At 62.6% G+C, this 24,913-nt stretch overlaps 3 protein-coding genes across 13 annotated transcripts; 2 read left to right on the top strand and 1 right to left on the bottom strand.

Annotated features, from left to right (window-relative positions):
* The first annotated feature begins 64 nt into the window (after nucleotides 1-64).
* CSAD (cysteine sulfinic acid decarboxylase) lies at nucleotides 65-5,034 on the top strand. Of its 2 annotated transcripts, XM_085212334.1 has the most exons (14): nucleotides 1,300-1,648; nucleotides 1,722-1,848; nucleotides 2,210-2,300; nucleotides 2,373-2,479; nucleotides 2,560-2,675; nucleotides 2,753-2,832; nucleotides 2,924-2,978; nucleotides 3,073-3,189; nucleotides 3,262-3,326; nucleotides 3,411-3,492; nucleotides 4,102-4,301; nucleotides 4,377-4,428; nucleotides 4,586-4,675; nucleotides 4,755-5,034. In XM_085212334.1, exons 1-14 carry the CDS (start codon nucleotides 1,523-1,525, stop codon nucleotides 4,926-4,928), a joined length of 1,482 nt encoding a protein of 493 aa, XP_085068460.1. In that variant the 5' UTR covers nucleotides 1,300-1,522; the 3' UTR covers nucleotides 4,929-5,034. The 2 variants fall into 2 exon arrangements, with proteins under 2 accessions (XP_085068461.1, XP_085068460.1); XM_085212335.1 differs by lacking the exons at nucleotides 4,102-4,301; nucleotides 4,377-4,428; nucleotides 4,586-4,675; nucleotides 4,755-5,034 and adding an exon at nucleotides 3,589-4,095 and having other exon boundaries at nucleotides 65-1,648.
* LOC100547242 (guanylate-binding protein 1-like) lies at nucleotides 5,035-13,394 on the bottom strand. 6 transcript variants are annotated; one of them, XM_085212280.1, is made up of 11 exons: nucleotides 10,320-11,970; nucleotides 9,582-9,788; nucleotides 9,376-9,503; nucleotides 9,184-9,293; nucleotides 8,920-9,104; nucleotides 8,319-8,564; nucleotides 7,953-8,233; nucleotides 7,673-7,885; nucleotides 6,666-7,610; nucleotides 6,054-6,287; nucleotides 5,035-5,431 (listed from the first exon to the last, which is right to left on the bottom strand). In XM_085212280.1, the coding sequence occupies exons 1-10, from the start codon at nucleotides 10,738-10,740 to the stop codon at nucleotides 6,102-6,104; spliced, it is 2,922 nt and encodes a 973-aa protein (XP_085068406.1). In that variant the 5' UTR covers nucleotides 10,741-11,970; the 3' UTR covers nucleotides 5,035-5,431; nucleotides 6,054-6,101. The 6 variants fall into 6 exon arrangements, with proteins under 6 accessions (XP_085068406.1, XP_085068405.1, XP_085068407.1 ...); XM_085212279.1 differs by having other exon boundaries at nucleotides 6,092-6,287; XM_085212281.1 differs by having other exon boundaries at nucleotides 5,035-5,426; nucleotides 6,092-6,287.
* On the top strand, nucleotides 12,116-24,797 carry ESPL1 (extra spindle pole bodies like 1, separase). 5 transcript variants are annotated; one of them, XM_085212242.1, is made up of 31 exons: nucleotides 12,116-12,225; nucleotides 12,884-12,971; nucleotides 13,075-14,103; nucleotides 14,257-14,361; nucleotides 14,491-14,611; nucleotides 14,842-14,978; nucleotides 15,122-15,315; nucleotides 15,535-15,792; nucleotides 16,046-16,190; nucleotides 16,282-16,426; nucleotides 16,687-16,826; nucleotides 16,913-17,047; nucleotides 17,134-17,253; nucleotides 17,454-17,625; nucleotides 17,780-17,908; nucleotides 18,015-18,171; nucleotides 18,375-18,484; nucleotides 18,593-19,917; nucleotides 19,988-20,366; nucleotides 20,479-20,628; nucleotides 20,916-21,198; nucleotides 21,302-21,489; nucleotides 21,582-21,709; nucleotides 21,785-21,907; nucleotides 22,403-22,558; nucleotides 22,635-22,805; nucleotides 22,890-22,994; nucleotides 23,105-23,217; nucleotides 23,295-23,378; nucleotides 23,504-23,668; nucleotides 24,467-24,797. In XM_085212242.1, the coding sequence occupies exons 2-31, from the start codon at nucleotides 12,891-12,893 to the stop codon at nucleotides 24,669-24,671; spliced, it is 6,753 nt and encodes a 2,250-aa protein (XP_085068368.1). In that variant the 5' UTR covers nucleotides 12,116-12,225; nucleotides 12,884-12,890; the 3' UTR covers nucleotides 24,672-24,797. The 5 variants fall into 5 exon arrangements, with proteins under 5 accessions (XP_085068368.1, XP_085068365.1, XP_085068364.1 ...); XM_085212239.1 differs by lacking the exon at nucleotides 12,116-12,225 and having other exon boundaries at nucleotides 12,786-12,971; nucleotides 15,547-15,792; XM_085212238.1 differs by lacking the exon at nucleotides 12,116-12,225 and having other exon boundaries at nucleotides 12,786-12,971.
* The last annotated feature ends 116 nt before the right edge of the window (nucleotides 24,798-24,913 follow it).

Genomic DNA, 24,913 nt, shown 5'->3' with positions numbered 1-24,913 from the left:
CCCCTCCCGTCCCTCTGTGACCCCCAGGCTTTGTGTCCCCCCCGCTTCCTCCCGGCTGCCCGCGGCCCTTTTGTTTTCGGTTGGGGCTGGGATGGAGGCCGCCCGTCCCCTGCCGGCAGGCCCAGCGCTGCGGGACGGATCGGGGGGGTTCACAGAACCACAGAAGGGTGGGGTTGGAAGGGAGCTCAAGGATCACGGAGCTCCAACCCCCCACCAATGCAGGGCCACCAACCTCCACATCTCACAGCAGCCCAGGCTGCCCAGGGCCCCATCCTTGCTGCCCTCGAACACCTCCAGGGATGGACGGGGATCCACAGCCTCTCTGGGCAGCTGTTCCAGCACCTCCCCACTCTCACAGCAAACAACTTCCCCCTGACAGCCAACTGAAAGCTGCCCTCCCTCCGCTTCCAGCCGTTCCCCTCGTCCTGCTGTTTCTCCCCTTCCCAAGAGCTGATCCCCTCCTGTCTGCAGGCTCCCTTGAGGTCCTGCAGGCTGCACTCAGCTCCCCCCCAGCCTTCTCTTCTCCAGGCTGAACGAGCCCAGCTCCCTCAGCCTGGCTTTGCAGGGAGGTGCTGCAGCCCCTGCTCATCTCTGTGGCTCCTCCGGACCCTCTCCAACAGCTCCCTGTCCTTCCTGTGCTGGGGGCTCCAGCCCTGGACGCAGCGCTGCAGACGGGGCCTCACAAAGCGGAGCAGAGGGGGACGATCACCTCCCTGTCCCTGCTGCCACCCCTCTGCTGCTGGAGCCCAGGATCCCCTTTGCTTTCCGAGCTGCAATCGCACCCTGCTGGCTCACGGTCAGCTTTTCACCCCCCGGGACCCCCAGCTCCTTCTCTGCAGGGCTGCTCTCAAGGACCCTCCTTCCAGTCCGTACGGATGCCTGCCATTCCTCCGGCCCAAGTGCCAAACTCTGCACTTTGCCGTGCTGAACCTCATCAGCTTCGCCCAGGCCCACCTTTCCAGCCTCTCCAGGTCCCTCTGAACGGCATCCCTTCCTTCCAACCCCACGCCCAGCTTGGTGCCGTCAGCAAACCTGCTGAGGCCGCACTCGATTCCACCTTCAGTGTCACCGATGAAGATGTTTTAGAGCCCCAGTTCCAACACAGACCCCTGTGGGACGCCGCTGGTTTCCGGCCTCCACCCGCACACGGAGCCACTGACGACCACCCCGACCTGCAGCCTCCCAGACTTGCTGAGGATGTGTTCAGTTCTGTTTCCCCACAGCCCCCCCGGCCGCCGCTGTCCCCTTTGTTCCAGGCCACGGTTCCCCCCCCCCCATCACACACCGAAGGGCCGGGATGAGCTGGCAGCCCTCTGACCCCTCCCTGGGCCGCTGTCAGCCGGTGCCGGCGGCGCTGCAGACTTTGTCCCCGTGTGCGCAGAGGGCACCGCTGGGAAACAGCAGAGATCGCCGCGCGGGTTTGGGTGAGGGGGGTAAAGGGAGCCGGGGGGGCTTCGACCCCAGGACGGGAGACGCGCCGAGGTGACCCCGACCCGCGGGAGGAGAGCGGGGCCGGGCCGCCATGGCGGAGCGGGGCGACCTGGAGCGGCCGGCGGTGGACGGGGCGGCCGGGGAGGAGTTCCTGCGTGCGGCCTTCCAGGTGCTGCTGGAGGAGGCGGTCAGGAAGGGCACGGACGTGGCTCAGAAGGTGGGAGCGCGGGGGAGGAAGCGGGGGGCGGGGGGATCTCGCGTGGGGGCTGAGGGCCGGGCGCTGCCCGCAGGTCTGTGAGTGGAAGGAGCCCCAGGAGCTGCGGGAGCTGCTGGACCTGGAGCTGCGGAGCCGCGGGGAGCCGGCGGGCCGCCTGCTGGAGCGCTGCCGGGACGTCATCCGCTACAGCGTGAAGACCTGTGAGAGCTGGGAGCCACCCCAGCCCCTCCCCTCAGCCCGTCCCCACCGATCCCGGGATCACGGATCCAGAAGCCCTGACCACCTCCCTCCACGCCCAAAGGTCCCAGCGGCCCCACTCGTGTCCCTGACACCCAGCTGGGTCCCAGCAGTGCCGTTCATGTCTCCGCCACCCCGATAAGCCCAGCAGCCCCATTCACCTCTCTGCTACCCGCGCAGCAGCGGCTGTCTCCCTCCCGGGCGATCTTTTCCCTCTGGCAGCTCTGTCCCCAAGGCCCCGTTGGGACCGTGTCACCATCACCCCTGGCGCGGTGTCTCTCAGCCCCTCCATCAACTGAAGCCCCGTCAACCCCCCACCCCCAGGCCACCCCCGCTTCTTCAACCAGCTCTTCTCGGGCCTGGACCACCACGCGCTGGCGGGACGCCTGCTCACCGAGACCCTCAACACCAGCCAGTGCGTGCCTGGGGGTGCGGGCGGGGGTCTCACTTCAACGAGTGGCTTCACTCCGCCCTGCTGCACCCCCAGGTACACCTACGAGATCGCCCCGGTGTTTGTGCTGATGGAGGAGGTGGTGCTGGCCAAGCTGCGAGAGCTGGTGGGCTGGAAAAGCGGCGACGGCATCTTCTGCCCCGGTGAGGGGGGAGACTGCCGTGGGACCCCCAGCTCCAGGCACGTCCTCGGTGCCAACGCTGCTGTCCTTGTGCCTGGGCAGGGGGCTCCATCTCCAACATGTATGCCATGAACGTGGCCCGCTTCCAGCGCTTCCCCGAGAGCCGTCGGCAGGGCGGCCGGGTGCTGCCACGCCTGGTGCTCTTTGCCTCGGAGGAGGTGGGCACGGCGATGGGCGCGGGTGGGGGGTGGCAGTGGGAGCAGCGCCCCGAGCCCCCCGCCTGCTGTCCCCACAGTGCCACTACTCCGTCCAGAAAGGAGCCGCCTTCCTGGGCATCGGCACTGACAACGTCGTCCTGGTGCGTGCAGACGAGAGGTGGGAGCGCCGGGATCGCCCCGGGTTAATGCTGGGATTGCGCCGGGACCCCCGGCCCCGCTGCTGACCCCGGCCCCACTGCGTCCCTCAGGGGGAAGATGATCCCCGAGGAGCTGGAGAAGGAGATCGAGAGGGCGAAAAGTGAGGTGAGGCCGGGGCAGGGATGACTGCCAGGGGATCCCCGTCCCCACGTGACACCCGATGGATGTCCCCCATCCCCACGCGCCGTCCTGTCCCCAGGGTGCCGTGCCATTCTTTGTCAGTGCCACCTCCGGCACCACCGTGCTGGGCGCCTTTGACCCGCTGGGCCCGGTGGCAGACGTGTGCCAGCGCCACGGCCTGTGGCTGCACGTGGACGTGAGTGCCGGGGGGGTCCTGCTGTGCACCCCCAGCCCCGATTCCCCGCACCCACCCCGCTCTGCCCCGCAGGCCGCCTGGGGTGGGAGCGCCCTGCTTTCCAGGAAGCATCGGCACCTCCTGGCCGGCATCGAGAGGTACCACCAAAGGGGCGCAGGACGTGTTTTGTGGGGACACAGAACCACATCCCGTGGAGCCCCCCAACCCTCTTCTCACTGCAGGGCTGACTCGGTGGCCTGGAACCCCCACAAGATGCTGACGGTGGGGCTGCAGTGCTCGGCCTTCCTGCTCCGAGATGACTCTGTGAGTCCCACGGCTGCTGGGATCCCATCGGGACTCCCCTCTGACCCCTTGGGACTCCTCAGGACCCCACTGGGAACCCCCTGGCACCTTCTCTAGTCCCTCAGACCATACAGAAACTCCCTTGGAACCCTCTGGAACTCACTGGGAAGTTCTTGGGATGCCCTGAGATGCCTTGGAACCCACTGTAACTTCCTGGGACCTGCCCAGAATGCCAACGGGATCCCCTTGAAACCCCAACAGGAGCCTTTTGGAGCCCATTGGGACCTCCTGGCCCCTTTGGCACCACCCTGTTATGCCCTGCAGTCCCTCTCAGGAACCCAATAGAACTCATCAGAGCCCCTTTAGACCCCAGTGGGACCCTCGGGACACCCTGGCACTCCTCGAAGGCCATCAGAACCCAACTGGGAACTCCTGGAACTCACCAAGACCCCCTCAGAACCTTCCAGGACCCTAAGAAGACCCTCACGGAACCCCTGGGAACCCCTCAGATCCTCTGGGATCCCCCGTCATTCCCCACCAGGACCCCCTGGGAACCCCTTGCATCCCTTTGAGACCCCCGGGGACCGCTGGTGACCCCCACATTCAGACTTTGACCCCCGTCTCCCACAGGGGCTGCTGCAGCGCTGCCACGGGACAGGCGCCACGTACCTCTTCCAGACTGACAAATTCTACAACGTGACGTTCGACACCGGGGACAAGACGGTGCAGTGCGGCCGCCGCGTCGACTGCTTCAAGCTCTGGCTGCTCTGGAAGGCGGTGGGGACCGAAGGGCTGGAGCAGCGCGTGGACAGAGCCTTCGCCTGCACCCGGTGAGCGCAGCGACCGCTGCCGGGTGCCACCCCCAGGTGCCACCACCGGGTTCTCACTCTCCTCTCCGTCCCCAGCTACTTGGCCGCGGAGGTGAAGAGACGGGACGGCTTCCAGCTGGTGCTGGAGGTAGGCTGTGATGCGCTGCTGTGCCCCACGGGAAGGGGGGCTGAGCCCCATGGGGGTGGCAGCGGGGAGCGTCACTCCGTGAGCCCCTTCGGGGTGCACAGCAGCTCCCGGAACGAAGCCCCCCAGCGCCGTTCCCCCCGCTCTCCTTTCTCCACAGCCCGAATTCCTCAACCTCTGCTTCTGGTTTGTGCCTCCCAGCCTGCGGGGCCAACAGGGCTGCGCTGATTTCGGGCCGCGTTTGGGGAAGGTGAGCGTGGGATCCGGTGGTCCCCCCTTCTGCCCAGTGCCTGTCCCCACGCAGACCCCCAGCGCCTGTCCCCCCGCAGGTGGCCCCCGCCATCAAGGAGAGGATGATGAAGGAGGGCTCCATGATGGTGGGCTACCAGCCCCACGGCGCCAGGCCCAACTTCTTCCGGCAGATCGTCACCAGCCCTGCTGTCACCAGGGCTGACCTCGACTTCTTCCTGGATGAGATCGAGCGGCTCGGACGTGACCTGTAGGGCCCCCCTTGTCCCCCTCCCCAGCAATGTGGGGACACCGGGGACCGAAGACACTCCCACGTGCTGCACACTGCAGCTCAATAAACACTGAAATGGGTGAAACAAATATGGTTTTCCTGTGCCGTTTTTAGTACAAAATAACCCCCAAATTTGGGATGTCCCATCAGTGCGTCCCCATCCTGAGTGCTGCCACCAGCATCTTGGATTCTGCAGCCAGCATCCTGAGCACCACCACGGGCAACTCGAGTGCCACCAAGAGTAAAAACGGAGCAAAACTGGCAGAATCTCCTCAGGTCGTGCAGGGTCCGGTCTTGTTCAACAACATCTTCATGAGCGCCCTGGAGGAAGGGGAAGAATCCATCCTCTGTAAGTCTGCTGATGGCCCAGAGCCGGGAGCAGCGGCTGACGCAGCAGAGCACCATGCTGCCATTCAGGGGAGCTGGGCAGGCAGGGAGGAACCCGGCGAGGTTCAGCGTGGGCAGTTATAGAGCCCACGCTCTGTTCTGGGGAAGAACAACCACATCATCAGTGCGGGTCGGGCTGAGCTGCTGGAAAGGAGCTCTGCGAAGACCTTTGGGGACCTGGTGGCCAGCAGCTGACCGTGAGCCAGCAGTGTGCCCTGGTGACCGAAAAGGTCGCTGGTGTAATGGTTGACCGATAGTTGACATTTTGGGACCATTCTGGGGCAGTCTGGGGATGGTATCACAGCCCCCTTGGGTCCCCAAAGGTCCCTGTGCTCCTCCCCTCCCCCACTGTCCCCGAGGAACTCTCACAGTGTCCATGTGTGTTCCTGTGGTCCTCTCCTCCACGTCCCCCGTGCCCCCCCACGTTTTCCCCACGTTTTCCCCATGGGGGGTGGATCCTCTCCAACCATCCCATAGGGGCATGGCCTGAGGTACCCCCACCCCTCACACCTTATTGATCCCCGGGGGGCCGGAGCCTTTCTGTGTCACTGCCTTATCACATAACTGTTATCACCACTGTCACCATGTCACTGTTGTCACCGTTCCACAATTATCGCCATGTCCAATCACGCCCCCCCCCAACCCCCTGCTATCTGTGTGTCCCCAGGGTGCCCCGCGCTGCCCCAAAGCGACAACTTCTGTGTAGTGCCACTGGATTTACTGTGGCAGCAGCGGGCGGGGGGCTGTTCCACGGCTTACAGGAGTCCATTTAGGCGGCGTTGTTCACCATACTGTTGACCACTCTGATCAGGATCGGCACGACCACTTTGTCCAGGACTTTCAAGAGCGTGGAGCGCCAGGAGGGCACTGTCTGCTCCTCCTCCTGCATCAGCTCCACCTGCTGCAGCGCTGCCGCCTCGCGCCCGTGCCCCTCCTGCAGCCGTACCTCGAGCTCCTGTGGGATGAGGAGTGGGCTCAGGACCCACGCAACACCTCCATGGCGCGGCCGCAGCACGGTGCCACAGACAGACCGTGCTGGTGCTACCGCAGAGCATCTCCACGGCACGACCACAAGGCGCTGCCACCGCCCCGCAGCACCTCCACGGTGCATCGACAGCGCAGCTGCCAGCACGAAACCACTCCAAAGCCGCACTGCACAGCACCACAGCCAGGGAGCACCCACAGCACCCACAGCACCCACAGCCAGAGAGCACCCACAGCACCCACAGCACCCACAGCCAGAGAGCACCCACAGCCAGAGAGCACCCACAGCCAGAGAGCACCCACAGCCAGAGAGCACCCACAGCACCCACAGCACCGGCACGGCGCTCACCTCCAGGCGCTGGGACAGCACGAGGCTCTGCTCCTCCTGCAGCTGCTGCGCCCACTGCTGCCAGCGCTCTTCCAGCTGCTTCTCCATAGCCTTCATGACCGCCGTCACCTCAGCCAACATCACCTGCTGCTGCTGCTCCTCCAGCTGTGCCTCCGCTGCCTCTCGGCCAGCTGTCAGCTTGGCCAGGGTCACCTGCTGCTGCTGCTCCTCCAGCTGCTTCTCCACCGCCTTTTTGGCTGCAGTCACCTCAGCCAACATCACTTTCTGCTGCTGCTGCTGCTGCTGCTGCTCTTCCAGCTGCTTCTCCATCGCTTTCTTGACTGCAGTCACCTCAGCCATCATCACCTGCTGCTGCTCCTCCAGCTGCTTCTCCATCGCTTTCTTGACTGCAGTCACCTCAGCCATCATCACCTGCTGCTGCTCCTCCAGCTGCTTCTCCATCGCTTTCTTGACTGCAGTCACCTCAGCCATCATCACCTGCTGCTGCTGCTGCTGCTCCTCCAGCTGCTTCTCCATCGCTTTCTTGACTGCAGTCACCTCAGCCATCATCACCTGCTGCTGCTGCTGCTGCTGCTCTTCCAGCTGCTTCTCCATCGCTTTCTTGACTGCAGTCACCTCAGCCATCATCACCTGCTGCTGCTGCTGCTGCTGCTCCTTCAGCTGCTTCTCCACCACCTTCTTGGCTGCAGTCACCTCAGCCAACATTTCTTTCTGCTGCTTCTCCAAAAAGCAGACCTTCAGCTCCACCATCTCCTTGGCCATCCACATCTTGCTCATCTCCACCACCTGCTGCTGTTGGTGCTCCTCCAGCTGCTTCACCACAGCCTGCGTGGCAGCTCTCGCCTCAGCCAGCACCGCCTTGCACTGCTGGTCCACCCGATCGAGCCACATCTCGGTCATCTCCAGCCCCTTCACCCGCAGGAACTTCTCCAGCACTGCCTCTGCCTGACGGTACCACCATGAGGCACGGCCATCGCCACCGCACCCATTGCGCCCACCCTGCTCACCTTGACGCCCTTGTCAGGCCTCCTCTTGTACTCCTCCTGCATGCGCTTCAGGTCCTTCAGGAAAAGCCGCGTCTCCCCCGGCGCCACGTAGTCCCCACGCTGCATGCGGAGCTCCATGTCCAGCCACAGCTCCCTCAGCACCGCCCAGCACCGCTGCTCCGACGCTTCCTCGTTGCGCCGGCAGAACTCCTCCTTGGCCACCTCCAGTTTGTCCTGTGCCAAAAAGCAGCACTCGGTGCACAGAAATCGGCCCCAGCCCCACGCCGTGCTGGTGACGTACCATCAGCAGCGCCTGGTGATGCTGCTCGGTTTTGTCAACGACTTGGGACAGGAAGAGGGTGATGGCGCGTTTCTTCCAGTCCTGGTGCACGGCCATCAGCGCGCTGAACGAGGCCGTGGGCAGCACCAGGTTCTGCTTCATGCCCCGCCGGTACTCAGCCACCGCCGCCTCCACCGCTGCGATGTTCTCAGCTTCCGTCACCGCCGTGTGCACGCTCTCCACGCAGGGCACGGAGCCGGCGCTGATGGCTGCCATGTAAGTCTCCACCAGGCACGCCAGCACTGAGAGGTGACATCACCCGCACGCACGTCACCCCCACGCACATCTCCCCCCCCCGCCACCCGTCCTCGTGCTGCCACTGCTCACTTCTGCCTGTCACCGGGCTGCTGTTCAGCAGCATCTTCACTGGCGCCTCTTTCCAGATGTGCTGGCAGAAGGCCTCCTCCTGCTGCCTGAAGCGTGGCTGTAGCTGATCCTCCCGCAGCAGCTCCAGCTGCGCCAGGTCTCTGTCAGCCGCCGGCCGCTCCAGCATGAACATCTTGTGGTGGGGGAAGAAGCTGCGTAGGCACTGCTGCACCTGTTTGTTCCCCTGGTAGTTCAGTAGAGTGAACCCTACAGATTTGATGGGGTGTGGAAGAAGACACTGAGAACAAAGGCTGTTTCCAGGGGCGAACAACCGACGCGGGATGGTGACCCTGCTGGAGAAGCACGACTAGAAGCAACGCGTGGCTCTGAGCGGGTGAGCATCTGTGTGGGCCGCTACCGCCTGGACATGAAGGAGATTTAGGTGTTGTAGGGATGGAAAGTTACAGGAGGGAGCTTGGAGACGTATATAGGGGATGTTAGAATCTGCGATAAAGGCTTTGGATCGTTCACATCTGAGTCTGTGGCTCAGGCGCCACATGTCAGCACAGCGCTCTGCCCTCGGGGACGCACGGTGACAGAAGGGGAACAGTGACCGCCTTACGCAACTGTGGGCGCAGTATCTGATCCAGGTACTCATCCGCGCTGATGGGCCGGTCGCCCTCCTGCAGCCTGAAGTCACGCACGACCCAGACGAAGTCAGGGAAGACACGGGCGAACTCATCTGCCGGCTCAGTGCCATCCACCTGCGCTCGCACACGCACGTAATTCTTCAGATCCGTCAGGAAACTGTTGGACGTGTCGCCATGTCACCGCTCAAATTGTCACCACTGTCACCACGTCGCCACCCTCCCAGCCGTCCCCGTACCACAAACTCCCCAGCATCGTGCGGCTGTCGGTGCGCATGCTGTTGTACACCAGGGTGCTGGAAAGCAGCAGCGCCAACGTGAAGATCCAGGCATCGTTGTGGATGTCATCCTGCGCCCGCAGCCGTGTTAGAGAGGATCTGGGGGGGCGTGGGGGAGGTATGGAGCCACCCCCTCCCCCCCCCCGCACTCACATCGCAGGACTTTCCCAGCCCCTCGGTGTCCAGCAGCACCAGCGTCACCCCAGGTTTGCACGGATGGGGCAGACACCACATCCATATGCCCTTTGTTTGCTTCTGCACCGCATTGCTCAGTGGGGAGCCTGTGGGCCATCAGAAATCTTCCCAAATGCCCCCAGAATGGAGAGAACATCCGCCTCCCCCTTCCCCCCCCACCTTACCGGTGCACTTCTGCGCCATCCGCTTCGCCAGGAAGGACTTCCCAGTGCTTAAAAGCCCAACAATGGCCACCACCACCACTGGCTGAGTGGCGCTGCGCAGAACTGCCAGCGCTGCGGGGTTGAGGGACAGCTTGCAGTCCTGGTTGTGCACCAGGCAGAGCGGAGCTGACACTGGGGGCACCGCGGCCTCCATGGTTTTGCTGCTGTCTGCAACAGAACAGGAAACCCCCCCCGGCCCGCCCTCAGCCGCTGCTTCCTGTTCTTTCCCAGAAAACCCCGCGCTGCCCCAAAGTGAAAATGCCTGGGCTCTGTTAGTAAATATGCTGCATGAACCACTGATAGCGGAAAGAGGCACAGCTGGGTGGCAACACCCACCACCTTGCAGGCCACACTGGGCACGAACAGCACCCATTGCTCCAGGGGGGCAAGGAGTGGGGGTGGGACCACCGTGCTGCACCATGGGGCAGCCGGACTGCAGCGGTACCACATGGAACACATGGAGCACAGCAGCTCCACGGAACAGCCGCAGTGCAGCCATAGCAGCACAGCAGCTTCATGGAACAGCCATAGCAGCACAGCAGCTCCATGAGACAACCAGAGTGCAGCCATAGCAGCACAGCAGCTCCATGGGACAACCAGAGTGCAGCCATAGCAGCACAGAAGCTCCATGGGACAACCAGAGTGCAGCCATAGCAGCACAGCAGCTCCACGGAACAGCCGCAGCAGCACCGCGCGCACCGTGACGTAGCACGCGGCCCCAGGCTGCGACATCCCGCCGTGGGACGGTGGCACTGCGCTGTGGGGCGGTGTCACGGCGAGGTGCCGGTGTCGCGATGCTGTCGCTGCGCCTCGCGCCGCCCTCACGGCCACGTTTTGCTTTTGCTTTCGGTTCCGCGGAGGTGGCCCCGCCCACCGCTCTGTAGCTCGCTGCTGATTGGCTCCGAGGGGGACGTGGAGAGCAGCGTCGCCTCCCATTGGACGGGTGAAAGACGCGCGGCGATTGGTCCGCGCCTGACATCAACCTCCGACCGCCGCATCGCGGCTGAGCGGCGGTCCGGAGCCCCGCCATCACGGCAGGGTCGGCCCGCAGCCGGCGGTGCGGGGAGCGCAGCGCCCATCCCGGCAGCGCTGCCCGGCCGGCTGTGGAGCCGTCTGACATCCGTCTGACATCCGTCTGCGTGCGCCAAAGAAAGGCGTGAAACGAAGGAATCGATTTGAAGAAACGTACCGGCAAAAGCGTTATTACTTAATTAGGCTAAGAAGGCATTCTTATGGGCAGCTTCGGGATAACCCGCCAAAAATCCCCCCCAGCTGATCGTTCGTGGGCAGATTGCGTTTCCTCGTGTATTACACATTCGTTGCACTCCCCAAATCGCGATCCCATCCGCTCCCAGTGACTGCAACACGTGCAGCCCTATCTGATGGTCCTCCACCCCGTTCTCACAGCGCTGTGACCATCTGTCAGTCCGCTGTTGGCCCTCTGTGGTCGCCTCCAACACCTCCGTTATCTTTAACCCCCCGAGAGCCTCACGACGACTCCTTTTGTCCCAAAGGATGCTGTGGACTGCGAGGACAGCCAGAGAAGTCTCTGCACACACGGATAAGGACAACAACAGGGAATGTCTTAATGCCCTCAATCACATTTTAGGCCAATTCTGCCCAGTGTTCGGATCCTGGTTTAAGGGCTCCATAAAGCTGGCACCGTTTTTCTCTTGTGTTTCTTTTGCTTTGCTAAGGCAGGGCAGTCGTGCTGTGTGCCTCCCCATCTGCAGCCCTGCATCACAACCACAACAGGCTCCTATGGTGCTGCAAGCAAGCATTAATCATGTCATACAGCAGCACACGCCGATAAGGATATCGTATCGACTTTGCGTGGGCAGCATTGAGCAACGCTGCCGTCAGTGCAGCTGCGGGACAGCCCTGCAGGCTCTGCTCCACCGATGGGAACGCAGAGCTGCGCTGAAAAACGGCATGAGAATTTCTTCCGTCAGCTCATCTCGCCGCGCTCTTTGTTGCAGCATCCGTGGAAACGAACGGGAGGTTTTCCTTTCGCTTTGTTTTGGGGAACTCGGCGCCCAGACCGGCACAGAAATAAACATCGCTGCCTCTGCGTGACACAGCGGGGCACAAATCCTCCCCCCGCACCGCGCGGAGCAGCGATCGCTCGGGAGTCGAACCGCTCTGATAAGAGCCCCGCTCTGCCTGCCGGCTCGCTGTTCGGCCGCGCCGCTCTCGGTTTTCTCCCCACGGGCGCAGCGCCGTGCTGCGCTCCGAGATAACGCCGGTATCTCGCAGGTGTTCCGGCCGCTCCTCGCCAAGGACGGCGCAGCGCGGGGGAGGAGCGGAGCGGCAGCGCTGCCCCACAGCGCCCAGCGCCCGGTCCTTCCCGCACGTTTTCCTTTCCGATTCCGTTTAACGTTTCCGGGCCATAAAGAAGCGTTTTCCCGGCGCTCACGCCCAACCCCGCGTTTCGGGCCGTTCCCGTTCCCCCTTTCCCGGCCCGGTTTCGCGGCGCGGAGTTCAGGACTACAACTCCCGGCGTGCCCCGCGCGGGGCGCTGCGCGCTGATTGGCTGCGGGCGGGATTTGAACGGGGCGCGTGGCGGGGCCGGAACTCAGTTGGAGGCGGCGGCGGCGGGGCTGGGGTGAGTCCGGGTGGGGGGTCGGGGGCTTTGGGAAAGGCTGACGGGGGGTCCCTGAAGGGCCTGCAGATGGGGAATGAGAGGAGATGGAGGGACCCTGAAGGCCTCGTGGGCTGAGAAGGAGTTGGAGGGAGCGGGTGGGGGGATTTAAGGGAGCCATGGGGTGTGTGTGGGGGGGAGATCTGAGAGGCTTCAGGCTCCGGGGTGGTGTGGGACTGGGGCAGGAGGTGGGGCTGCAGTCCTTGAAAGGGAGAGCTGAGGGGGTTCAGTCCCTGGGGAGGCTGAGGATTGGGACTGGGGACTGCAGGGAGGATTGAGGTGTGGTGGGGGGGATGTGTGCGCCCTAAGAAATGGTTTTTTTTGAGGGGGAAGTGGGAGTCTAACACCTGAGGGCCTTTGGGGGGTTGGGCTGTGGGCATTTGAGAGGAGCGTGGAGCATTGGGAGCTCTGGGAAATGGGGAGTGGGGCGGTTGTGAGCTCTGAGGGGTGTGGGGGGGTGGGAGGGAGGGGAGAACGGAGCTCAGGGAGACATTGAGCACCGAGGGGGTGGGGAGCCGCCTTTGACTATGGGGGAAATGGGAGCTCAGGTTGGGCGGGCTGCACACAGTGGGGCATCTGTGCCCCCCTTCCAGCCCACCTCACCCCACCTCTGCACCCCCAGCGCTGCCATGAAGCGCCTCAAAGGCGCCGACTTTGTGTCCCGCACCGCCAGCCCGGAGGGCACAGAGGAGCTGCTCACAGAGCTGTCGGTGAGCTGAAAGGGGGAAGGCGGACGGGGGGAGGGGGGGAACCCCACCTCTTTGCTGAGCGATCCTCAGTTGGACACCAACTCCTTTTCCACCCCCCGTACAGCAATGCCTCTCCAGCAGCACGGCTGTGCCGGGCAGCGTGCAGAGCACGGTGTGCGACCGCATCCTGCGGGCCTGCGTGCAGCGCCTGGCGGAGCCCAGCTGCAGCCTCGCGCACACCAACAAAGTGCTGGCCTTGGCCCAGGCGGCCTGCAGGGGCTTTGTCACCGCCTCCACCGCCCCGCCGGCCCCTCTCTACCTGGAGAAGATCCTCTTCCACCTGCTGAAGAACGCGGCTGCCCAGGGCCATCGCGATGCCCGCGGGCGGGCGGCGGAGCTCCTCCACGCTCAGCTCTGCGCTCACCGGCAGCGCCGTGCGCCGTCTGCCGACTTCGGTGCCGTCGCCCACAGCAGCTTCTGCACGCTGTGGAGCGCGGCGGGGACGCTGGGGGACCGCCTGCAGGCCCTGCGCTTCCTGCTGCTGCTGGAGGATGAGGAGGGGGCCGTGCTGCCCCTGGAGCCGCCCTTCTTCACCTCGCAGACCGCCCGGCAGGCGCTGGCGGCTGCCGCTCTCTCCAAAGCCCACCACGCTCCATCCTCGGCTTGCTTTGGCCGGGAGCTGCGGGGCGTCCTGACCTCCCTGCGCGAGGATGCGGCGCGGCCGCCCGCTCTGCCCCAGGCCCTTTGCTTCTTGGAGCTGGCGTTGGAGCAGTGCCGGCAGCTCTGCAAGTGCGGCTGCTACGGGGAGGCGGAGGCGGCGCTGAGGGACGCGCGAGGATTCTTGGGGGGCTCCGAGGTGTTCAGCCAGGCCCTGGCACTGCTGGAGGCCTGCGTGCGGCTGAGCTGGGTGCTGGCCAAGAACGTGGGCTCAGCAGGGCCGGCCCTGGCGCAGGCGGCTGCAGCGCTGGGTGGTGCGGCGAAGGCCTCGGGGCGCTTCCTCAGGGTGCTGGCCGAGGGCTGCCAGTTCGTCACCGCGGCCCTCGGTGAGCGTGCCAGGAGCAGCCAGCAGCAGCCGCTGCCTCGGGAGGACGTGCTGCAGCTCTGCGCCTTTGTGCAGGGCCACCGCCGTGTCCTCAGCCTGCTGCTGGACGTGGTAAGGCTTTGGGGGTTAATGAGGGCTCTCCTGTTAATTAGGACCGCTGGAGGCATTGCAAGCCTTGCGCTCCTGGCAGCGGTGCTCCTTTCCCTGCCGGTCCCGCTGCTGTTGTGGCCACGCAGTTGATTTTTTTTCTCTTTTCTCCCTCAGGTTCCTCCTGACGGCGTGAAGCAGCGGCTCGTGCTGAAGCAGCTGCTGTACCACAGCCTCCAGCTCTTCACCACCATGGCCTGTGACACCTTCCGCGCCTCCCAGGTACTGCAGGTGATGGGGACGGCATCTAATGGGGCTCACAGGGGCTGCTGGGGCGGCCTCGGGGATGTGCCTGCAGTCCCTGAGAGGCTCTCCATGGGAACCTCATCGCTCTGACTGCATCCCTCGCAGGTGGCCGGGTGGTCAGGGCAGGAGCAGCTGACATCGGGCTGCCAGGACACCGTGATGCAGCTGCTGGAAGCTCTGGAGGGACTTCCCCAGGGGGAGCAAGCCAAGTACCTCGACATTACCGGTCAGCATCCTCATAGCACCAAGCCTGCTTCCCTGGCATCGGGTTGGGGCAAACGTGGTCGCGCACAACTCAGCATCTTCTCCTGCTTGTGGTCTGGGGAGCACCGAGGGAGAAGGGTCCCTCTGCCTCCCAGCACACGTGGCTGAGGGGTGGTCTGCTGCTGGGAGAGGAGCAAGAGGGATGATCCCTTCCCAACACGTCTTCAATATTCATTTTTTTCCCCTCAACAGCATCGTGCACATTTAAGCTGGCATACATCTTCTACAGCCAGAACCTTCACAAGGAAGCCAGCTCCATCTCTGAGCTCTTCTGCAAGAGGCTGAAGAAAATAGATGCCTTTGGATTTCCAGAGATACCCCCCGAAAAAGTGAGCAGTTTCATGTCGAAGGGTTTGAGCTGCAACCTGGTGCCATAGGAGCGAAGGAGAGGATGCGGACCAACTACTTTTCCCAGGAAGGGGAGCAGCTGCAGGGCTTCTCCTGAAGCTTCTCCTCTGTGCTCTCCCTGCAGCTGCACAGATGCTTCAGGCTGCAGGTGGAAAGCTACCGAAAGCTGGGCCGGCTGGAGAGTGCGCTGGCATCCTGCGTGCAGTGGCTGACGTCGCTGCAGGGCCGCATCAGGGAGCTGCTGGCGGAGCCCATCGGCCTCTGGGCCCGAGTGAAAACAGACAGCGTGAAGCAGGGAGCGGAGGGTTTGCAGCTGAGGTGAGGAGCTGCGCTTCCCGTGCTTTTAAAGGCTGAAGGAGCTGAGGCTGTGCAGCCCAGAGAAGGCTCCGAGGGGACCCGGGGGCTCCTTTCAGTGTTAAACTGGGGCTGTAAGGAGGAAGAGCGCAGTCTGGCTTTGAGGTCCCTTCCAGCTCAAACCGTGCTGCGATTCTGTGGTTAAAATGATATTGCGGAGCTCTGCACCACATCCCCACGCAGCCCTGTTTCCAGCAGAACCCTGAAGGAAGAACTGTCTGCTGACCACCTGGACACGGACACCTTGGTGGCCGTGCTCTTCGCCGAGCTGAAGGCTTACAAGAGCATCCGTGCTGACACGGGGCAGGAACGCTACAACGTGCTGTGCGACCTGCTGGAGATCTGCTCAGAGGACAGCGGCCGCCTGCACGAACGCGCTGCCGGTTTGGTGGAGCTGGCCCAGGTCTTGTGCTACCACAACTACGCCCAGCAAACCGACTGGTGGGTGCCACGGGTGTGCAGGGTGGGCTCTGTCCTGTGGCCCTGCAAAACCCCTTGGGAGCTTTGGAGGGACCTCAGTGGGATTTAGGGGGCTGGAGTGGGAGGGGGCTGGAGTGGGAGGGGGCTGGAGTGGGAGGGGGCTGGAGTGGTGTTGCTCTGGTGTTCGCCGTTTTTGGGGTGGTTTGGGTGCCTTTTCTTTTTACAATGCATTCCGGGGGCAGAAGGCTGCGTTTTCAGCTCCCATCTCCTGCAGCTCTGCCTTGGACTCTGTCCACGAAGCACTGCGGCTGTTGGACTCGGTGCCCAGGAGTGCTGAGAACCAGGAGCAGCTCCTCGATGACCGGGCGCAGGCTCTGCTTTGGCTCTACATCTGCACACTGGAGTCCAAACTCGAGGAGGTGTGTGGGGGCACCCATGGCTGCCCAGATGTGTCCCCACGTTTTGCAGTGCCCTTTAAGCTGCATCATTGCTGCCCGTAACCTGCTGCAGGGCATAGCGAGGGAGCAGAGAGTCAAAGCTCTGGGACAGAAGAACCTGGAAGACTTTGAACCCAATGACCTCAACTACGAAAGCGGGCTGCAGGAGGACGCGTTCCTGAACAGTGGCATCTCCTTCAACCTGGTGACAGAGTTGGGTGAGAGCGCAGCGGGTTTGGGTCGCTCACCCTGTAAGGAGGGCTCCCCTGGGATGCCTGGATTTGGGGTGGGAGTGAGGTTAACCCCTGAAGAAGGGGAGGTGGTGGGGTCGACGTGGGTAGGGAGGAGCGTGCCGGGAGATGCTCCATGGCAGAGCAGGGAAGGGCCCTCTGGGAGGTGGTGGCATTGCTGGAAGTGATGGTGCTGGTGGTGGCTTAGTGCTGCGAGGAAGCTGCTCAGCCCCATGCTGTGCCCGCAGCTCAGTCCAAGAGCCTGGATGATGCCTTGGCCCTATGGAAGCAGCTGTTGGCATCTCAGGGTGTCCCAGCTGTGCGCAGCCTGGAGCAGACCGTTGCCTCTCTTCGTGTTACAGCAGCTCTCTACAGGCTGATGGACGAGGTAACGCTGCTGGGGCTGTGGAGGCAGAAGGTCAGCAGCACAGCAGCATTGTCCATGATCACAGTGTGGGTTTTTTTTGCCTCCAGCCCCTGCAAGCCCTGGAGAGCTACCTGCTGGTGCGAGGCCTGTGCCGTGCACTTGGGGATGATTTGGGCACAGCCAGCGCTCTCTGCCAGGTCACCAAACTGCTTCTCCAGCTGGAGTGCCCCAGCTATGCCCAGGCAAGCACCACTTTGGGCAAAGAGAGAGAAGGGAGGGCAGCTGGAGACCGGTCCCCCAGCCCTCATACTGACCCCTTGGCTTCCAGCTCTTCCTGGAAGAAGCAGAGACCTGCTTGCAGAGAGCTGACAGGGACAGTGACTCCTACCTGCTGCTGCAGCAGACCTGCCTCGTGCTCCGCAGCCAGCTGTACTGCGCCAGCCACCGCGTGAGTCTCCCTGAAAGCCTCCCTTTTTTTTTAATTATTATTATTATTTTTTGTCTCAGCTGTGCTGCTGGGAGGCAAGAGGAGACCTCGGCAGTTCTGTCTGGCAGTCAATCCTCTTGCTGCTGACTGGAGCCCACCTTAGCCTCGGAGGCTCCCTGGACCACAAATAGTGATTTTTCTGCCTCCACTGCTTCCTGTAGATCAAAGATGGCACTGCCCTCTTGCTGGAGGTGCTCCAGAACCCAGCTCTGCAAAAGACTGCCAAGGTCTGGTACATGCTCCAAGCACAAGTCCTGCAGCTGACTGCCACCTACCTGAGCCTGTCGCCCGCCCACCTCTCGCCAGAGTTCAGGCAGCACATCTTTGCACAGGGTGAGCCTCCGAGGTGCTGGAAACCTTCCCCAGGCAAAACCCTGGGCAAGCACAGTGCTCAGAGGTTCCCCCAAACCCCTTTTGGGACTGGGAAGGGAGAGCTGGGTTTTGTGCCAGGTAATTGGTGCCAGTGCCCACAGCAGTTCTCGTGCAGGATGGAAGACGCCCGAGACAGCTCTGAGCGAAGCCCACAAGTTGTTACGCAGCATCATCCTCCTCCTGATGGGCAGCAACGTGCTGGGCTCCCACAAGTCAACGGCAGACATCCAGTTCATGGATTATGGTGAGCGAATGGGTGGCGTGGGCCGCAGAACAGCTGGAAGGACGCCTGTGCTCCTTTTGCCTCACCGGGAGGAGCAGCTTTGTCACCAGCACGTCCTTCCTGTCAGGGGACAACGTACTGCAGAAGTGGCAAGTGTTGGCCGACGTGCTGAGCTGCTCAGAGCGCCTGGTGGTCCTCCTCAGCAGGGTGGAGGTGATGTGCAAAGCCAAAGCCTTCTGCTTGGAGGCCGTCAAGCTGGCTGTGAAACTGCAGGCAATCCGATGGTGAGTGACCGTGGGTGCGGGCAGCCCCGTCCCAGGGAATGGCCTTTGGCGAGGGGTTGGCCCCTGCTCAGTTGGATCTGGAGCAAGCAGCTCCTCTGATGTTCGTCCTGGGGCGTGTTATCCCAGCAGTTCAGCTTGCCAGTTCAACGTGGGAGTTGAGCTGTGGCTTTTCGGGGCTCTGAGGGCTGTTTTTCTCCCCCTAGGTGTGTTTCTTTCCTGGTGCTGAAGGCTCAGCTGGAGCTGCAGCAGAGCGAGCTGGAGCTGAGCCACTGGAACCTGCAGCAGGCTCTGTTCCTCCTGGAGTCTGGCACCGGTGAGTCCCTGCTCTGGGCTTGGGCAAAGAGAAGGGGGGGCTGCTTCTGGGGCTTAGGTGAATAGGGGGCTGCTGGAGGAGCTCTTCAAACCACCCTCACCTCTGCAGAGTTCGAGGCTGACGAGAAGCAGCGAGGCCCCCTGAAGATCTTGCCCAGGAAGGGCAAACCAGAGAGCAGGAGGCAGTGGGATGAAGGCTCCGAGCTCCCTGGGGAAGACGAGGGCTTTCTGAAGGGCCCTGCGCTGGAGTTCGTGGCCATGGTGAGCGGCCTGGAGAAAGCAGACGACCTCAGCTCCTCGCCGCAGCTGAAACCCAAGAGGAAGAGGAGGCTTGCCTTCCTCGCCCACCCCGCTGCCTGCCCCTGCTGCCTCTGCTCCGACCTGACCCTGTCGTCCCTCTGCCTCCGCTGGCTGCTCTGCTGTGCGCGGGGGGAGCTGGCGGCCGGCAGCGCAGCCGAAGGGCTGGGGCTGATCCAGGCCACCCTGCAGCGCTGCGGCACCGTGGGCCCTCGCTTCGCCGTCCTGCTGCGGGACAAGCTGGGCAACGGTCACCAGGCACCCGCGCTGAAGCTGTTGGATGATTTGGTGGCCACCGGCTACGCCACGCTGGCCCTTCACAGCCTGGCTGGTCCCTGGCCCGAGGAGAAGCTGGAGGAGCACCTGAAAGCCGGTCTGTCCTTCCTGGCATCCTGCAGCGCCCACCTGCCCAGCCTGGGGGTCTCTAGGGCCAGCCTGCTGCTCGCCAAAGCCACGGCTGCTGTTTGCCGCTTGGCTGCCGGGCACGGAGGCTCTGTGGATGCCGTCTTCGCCTCCGCTTGGGCTTGGCAGCCAGCCCTGCCGAGTCCCACCGAGCCCAAAGCAGCGGTGGCTGCGCCCAGGATGGACAAAACTCAACTAAAGAGGCTTAAAAACAAAGCGGCAACCGCAGCATCCCCCGTGCTCAAACCCAAAGCCAAGAAGACCCAGAGAGCGAAGCCGCCCTCGGTGGCAGATTCCAACGACGCCTTTCTCGTGAGCGATTCTGACACAGAGCTGCCCGCTGCTGTTGGTCAGACCGTGACAACGTCCTGCACCCCGCGCCCCAACGCCCGGCCCCGCAGCAAAGCTCGTGCACGGGGCTCTGCGGCATCCCCTGCACGTAAACCCAGAGGGAAGAAGAGCCAGAAAGCCAAGCACACGGACACCGACGACGTCTTCGCTTTGGGTGACTCGGACAGCGAGGTGCCTCCCATTGTGATCCGGCCGGCAGCGGCGCCCTGCACCCCGCGCCAGAAGTCGTCCCGTCCTCCAGCCAAGACGTGCAGCCGGGGGGCTGCGATGCCCCTACGCCCCAGGGCTCCCTTCACCGTGTTCAGCGAGGCCTCGCCGCCGCTCAGCAAGTCACAGCTCCTGAAAGCACCCAAAGCCCGTGGGAAAACCAGGTCCCGGCTGGCGGTAAGTGGGGCGGGAGGAGGCCGGGTAGCATCAGGTGCAGCCCTGCCACCTCCTCGTCCCCCTCTCGCAGGTGACGTTCAGCGACGACAGTGACATTGAGGGTCTCAAATCAGTGCTGAGCCCCGTCGCCAGCAAAGCACCCGTTCCCAGCTGCAAGACGCCGCAGTCGGTGTGCTGCTCGCAGAGAGCTCTGCTCCCCCGGTCCGTGGAGGTGGGGGGCTCCCAGCTGAGCTCCTCCGTGGGCAGAGGCTGTGGGAGCAGCACTCGGTCCCGACGGGGACGCAGAGTTGGGGGCACAGAGAAAAAGGAGCGGGCGGCACGCAGGGCTCCGAGCTGGAAAGGGGACGAGGAACGGGAGCTGCTGAGAGCCATTGAAGAGGAGGAAAAGGTGGAGGAACAGCTTGACATCATCTTGGAGCTACTCCGAGCCTCTGAGGATGGAGCTGAGGGTGAGTTTGGGAGAGGGAATGGGATTGCTGGGAGCCTTCGCAGCTCCCCAAGCTGCACGTTGTCCCTGCTGGCCCCAGCAAGAGGAACAAGTGGCTCTGTTTTATCCCACAGACAGAATCCGATGCAGGCAGGAGGGCGCAGACACGGAGCCCAAGGTGCTGCGGCAGGAGGTCGGTGGGGAGGTCCTGGCACAGCAGAGGCTGGGCAGAACGGAGCCCCTGTGCCTCAGCGCCCTGCACAAAGTGCTGCCAACTGTGGATGGTGAGCAAATGTGGGGCTGCGGGGTCGGGTTTTGGGAGCAGGGAGGTGAGGGTGAGCTGTGAGGGGGGTGGTGCGTCAGCAAAACTGCCACGTGGGAGGAAAACAGAAGAGAATTGTTATAAGCTGCCCAGGGAAGTTGTTGAGCCTCCATCCCTGCGGGTTTTTAAGATGTGTAGTTGGGGGTACTTAGGGACATGGTGTAGTGGTGGGCTTGTCAGTGTTGGGTTAACACTCAGACTTAATGACTTCAGAGGTCTTTTCCAACTGCAGTGATTCTATGCACACAGCACAGGGAATACCAGGGTCACCGCGGGGCTTGTTGCCTGATCCCAGATTTGCTGCCCTGTCCCTTCCAGACACCTCCTTGCTGGACACAGCCTGCGGGTTCCTGAAATCTGCCTTCGGCTGCATCAGCCACTGCCCACCCGGCACGCTGTACAGCCAGCTGTGCCAGCTCCTGGCTCTGGCCACGGGTGATCAGGACCCCATCACCACTGCCTACCTGCTGGCCGAGTCTGTCTCGGTCACCACACGCCATCAGCTGCTCAGCATCGTCCACAGGAAGCTTCAGTAGGTCCCACAACTCCCTGCCATCGTCCCCAGAGCATCGCTGGGAAGGGGCTCAGCAAATGGGCGGTTTGGGAGTGACGTTCCTCCCTGATTGCCTTTGCAGTAAGGAGAAGAAATCAGCAGCAGATGTGGCTGAGCAGCTCCAAGGGCTGACCCTGCAGGACAAGGACGCTGCTTCACACCACCACCACCACCTCACTGAGCTCCAGGACCTCTTCAGCTTCAGCCCCACAGGTCTGGGGCCCCAAGAGCGCAGCAGCTTCAGTGAGCAGCTGCAGCAGATCCCAGCTGGTGAGGATTGATCCAAACAGAGCCCCAGAGGGTGCTGCCTGGTCCCCGAAACCCTCAAGGCTGACCTGAAGGTCCGTGGGTGACTTTTTCAGGGATGACTGTGTGTGTGCTGACTCTGGTGAGCATCCAGCCCACCTCCGTGGGGGACACGCTGCTGCTGACACGGCTGGAGAGGGGCAGCGCTCCCGTCACTCTCCGCATCCCAACTGCACTCAGCAAGGTGAGGGAAGGGCTGGGGGTGTGAAGCAGTGGGGATGAGCCCAGGGTTGAGATCACAGCTCCTGTCCTCTTCTAGACCCCACTGAGCTCAGTGCTGAGCGACTTCGACTCCATCCAGAAGGAGCAGAAGGATGCCAGCAGCTACACTGACAAGCGGGAATGGTGGCTGTGCCGTTTCAAGCTGGACCAGAGGATGAAGGCAGGCAGAATCATAAAATCACAGAATAGTTGGGTTGGAGGAGACCTTAACGCCCACCCAGCCCCAACCCCTGCAGTGGGCTGGTTGCCAACCACTGGGTCAGGTTTGCCCAGGATCCCACCCGTGGACTCTGAGCACCACGCTTCCCTGGGCTGTAGTGCTGGGGCTTCACTGCCCTCTGGGTACAGAATTTCCTCCTCACATCCAACCTAAATCTCCATTCTTTTAGTTTAAAGAGACTCTCCCTTGTTCTATGGCCATTTACTTGTGATAAAAGTTGTTCTCCTCTTTATCACCTCCCATTAAATACTGAAAGGTTGCAGTGAGGTCTCCCTGGAGCCTTCTCTTCTCCAGGCTGAGCAAACCTGTCTCCCTTAGCATTTCTTTGTAGAAAGGCTGCTTCAGCCCTCTGAGCATCAAAAGGCAAAATGCACCCCATGCCCACACCCCCCTGGGGGGCTCAGGCTGCCCGTAACTCCGTGTGTTCTCTTGCAGAGCCTCATTGAGACACTGGAAACGCAGGTGTTGGGCTGCTGGAAGGCAGCGCTGCTCCCTGCAGCCCAGGATCCCCTGCTGGCTGAGGAAGCTGCCCGTTTATGTGCTCAGCTGCAGCAGTGTGGCTGGTGGGGCAAAGATCCGACCCTGCTTAAGGTACGGAGCTGCCAGGGTTCGGGGTTGGGATGGGAGATGGGCTTCCATCCCCTCTCACACCTGTCCCTTGCTGCAGGTGGTGCTGAACGCCGCTGCCCTCCTCAGCCCTGCTGATGTGCGAGCCCTGGCCGTGGGGTTGTGCCCAGCTCAGCCCAGCAGAGCCCAGCTCCTCTTGCAGGAGGCTCTGGACAAGCAGAAAAATGGCACAGGGGAGCCTGGAGGTTCCGTCATCCTGGTACTGGATAAGGTAAGATCCCGGTGCTGCTGCTGCTCACGTGGCTCTGCTGTTTGCTGCATCACTCTCACCTTCCTCCTCCTCCTCCTCCTGCAGCACCTGCAGAAGCTGCCCTGGGAGAGCATGGCGTGCCTCAGGGACCTGCCTGTCACCCGGCTCCCATCCCTGCGCTTCCTCCTCAGCTACGCCCTGACACAGAGGGTGAGGGGGGGGAGCCCGGTTCTGCGTGGGGCTCGGTACCCCCAGTTCTGGGCTGAGGCTGACTTCTCCTTTTCCCTCCTTTCTGTCGCTCCTCTCCTTCCTTGGAGCAGCAGGCAAACTCCGTGCTGTGCCGCGGCATCGACCCCAGCAGGACCTTCTACATCCTCAACCCTCAGAACAACCTCTCGAGCACTGAGGAGCGTTTCCGCAGCTGGTTCGAGAGGTGAGAGGAACCAGGTTGCGGGGGGGGGGGGGGAGGGGGCATCCGCACTCCCACCTTTCTCACCTCCTGTCTCGCAGTGAACCAGGCTGGAGAGGGGTGACAGGATCAGTCCCCAGCCAGGAGCAGATGCAGGCAGCGCTGCTGGAGCACGACCTGTACATGTGAGTGCTGGGGGTGCCAGAGGGGTGGGTTTGGGTGCTGGAAGCCTGCGTCGGGATGGAGCTGGGGGTTGGGGGTTGGGTTGGGCGTCATTCCACCTCGCTCACCCCGCTCCGTTCCCTCGCAGCTACGCAGGACACGGAGCAGGTGCCCGCTTGATGGACGGGCAGACCATCGCCCAGCTGCAGTGCCGTGCTGTCGCTCTGCTCTTCGGCTGCAGCAGCGCTGCGCTCGCCGTGCGTGGCAGCCTGGAGGGTGCAGGCATTGTGCTGAAGTACATCATGGCTGGCTGGTGAGTAGCAGGGTGCCCCGTTTTGGTCAGCAGCTCCATCTGCCTCAGTCCCACTTAGTTTTGCTGTGATGCTCAGTCACGAGGGATCTCCTCCCCGTTATCTCAACCCACGTGCGTTTGCATCTTAGTGCCTCTCCTCACTTTGGGTCACAGGTAGATGAAGGAGAGAGATTTCTTTTTTTAATTGGCAATAACTCAATCTTCCCCCATTCTGCTGTTTTGCCCAAGGCAGTAAGCGCTAAGAGATCAGCTTATCTTTACCCATGAGCATTTTTTCTTTGCTGTTGTCACAACACACAAACGTTTTCTTCTCCTTTCCTTCCCGTTTTGGGTCACGGAGAGGTTGAGGAGGAATGGGTCCATTAGCAATAACTCGGTCTTCCCCGGTTCCTCGTTGTTTTGCCCATTATATTGCTGGGAGATCTCATCACCGTCTCAACCCGTACCGTTTTCGTCCTGGTTTCTCCCCATTGGGTCACGAGCAGCCCAAGGAAGGGTGATTTTTAACTCGGTCATCCCCTGTTACACCGTTTTGTCCGTGATGGTGCATGGCAGGAGATCTTGAGGTTAGCTCAACTCATGGGTGTGTTTCGATCTCCTTTTCCCTTAATTTTGTGTTGTGAGGGAGGCCGAGGGGCGGCTCATAATTGGCCATAACCCTCAGCGTGGCAGTAGCACAAAGTGCTCACTGCGCTGCGTTGGGACAAGACGTTTTAGCTCACTTTCTCCCCTTTTTGGGGTCAGAGGCACCCAAACCTGCCTCCCACCCCTGTTCTCCTGACCCTGTGCTCCCCCCAGCCCCCTCGTCTTGGGCAACCTGTGGGACGTCACCGACCGCGACATCGACCGCTACGCCGAGGCCTTGCTGCGGGCCTGGCTGGGGGCTCCTGGCCCCGGGGTCCCCCTCCTCCGCTACGTGGCCGAGGCCCGGCGCGCCCCCCGCCTCCAGCACCTCATCGGCGCTGCCCCTGTGGCCTACGGCCTCCCTGTGGCCCTGCGGTGACATGGATGGGGGTGGGCACCGGACCCCCATCGCACATACGGTCACGGGGCTGCATTTGTCTCGTTATAATTTATTTTAATTGCTGCGTTCGTATTGTCAGAGGTAAATAAAGCCGTTCCTACTGAACGTGGCCTTCCTGTGCTTGTTGGGGGCAGGGTTGACTCGACCCCCCCCCCCCCCCCTCCCCCAATCTCCTGGGGGCTGCCATGGCTGTGCTGCCTCCTTCTGGGCTGCGGCTTTCC

Source organism: Meleagris gallopavo, chromosome 31, assembly GCF_905368555.1.
Source record: "Meleagris gallopavo chromosome 31, MGAL_WU_HG_1.1, whole genome shotgun sequence".
Classification (NCBI taxonomy): Eukaryota; Metazoa; Chordata; class Aves; order Galliformes; family Phasianidae; genus Meleagris; species Meleagris gallopavo.
Note: the sequence above shows the minus strand (reverse complement) of the source record. Positions and strands in the feature narration are given on the sequence as shown.

Bases quoted from the DNA above. Each gene is read 5' to 3' on its own strand.
- CSAD (XM_085212334.1), top strand. From the start codon at position 1,523: ATGGCGGAGCGGGGCGACCTGGAGCGGCCGGCGGTGGACGGGGCGGCC. The intron at 1,649-1,721 runs GTGGGAGCGCGG...CGCTGCCCGCAG, and splicing joins GCACGGACGTGGCTCAGAAG to GTCTGTGAGTGGAAGGAGCC. The intron at 3,493-4,101 runs GTGAGTCCCACG...CGTCTCCCACAG, and splicing joins TCCTGCTCCGAGATGACTCT to GGGCTGCTGCAGCGCTGCCA.
- ESPL1 (XM_085212238.1), top strand. From the start codon at position 12,789: ATGGGGGAAATGGGAGCTCAGGTTGGGCGGGCTGCACACAGTGGGGCA. The intron at 21,710-21,784 runs GTGAGGGAAGGG...GTCCTCTTCTAG, and splicing joins TCCCAACTGCACTCAGCAAG to ACCCCACTGAGCTCAGTGCT. The intron at 23,218-23,294 runs GTGAGAGGAACC...CCTGTCTCGCAG, and splicing joins TTCCGCAGCTGGTTCGAGAG to TGAACCAGGCTGGAGAGGGG.
- LOC100547242 (XM_085212278.1), bottom strand. From the start codon at position 10,740: ATGTCAGACGGCTCCACAGCCGGCCGGGCAGCGCTGCCGGGATGGGCG. The intron at 8,565-8,919 runs GTAAGGCGGTCA...TCAAATCTGTAG, and splicing joins GATACTGCGCCCACAGTTGC to GGTTCACTCTACTGAACTAC. The intron at 7,611-7,672 runs GTGAGCAGGGTG...TGGTACCGTCAG, and splicing joins GGCCTGACAAGGGCGTCAAG to GCAGAGGCAGTGCTGGAGAA.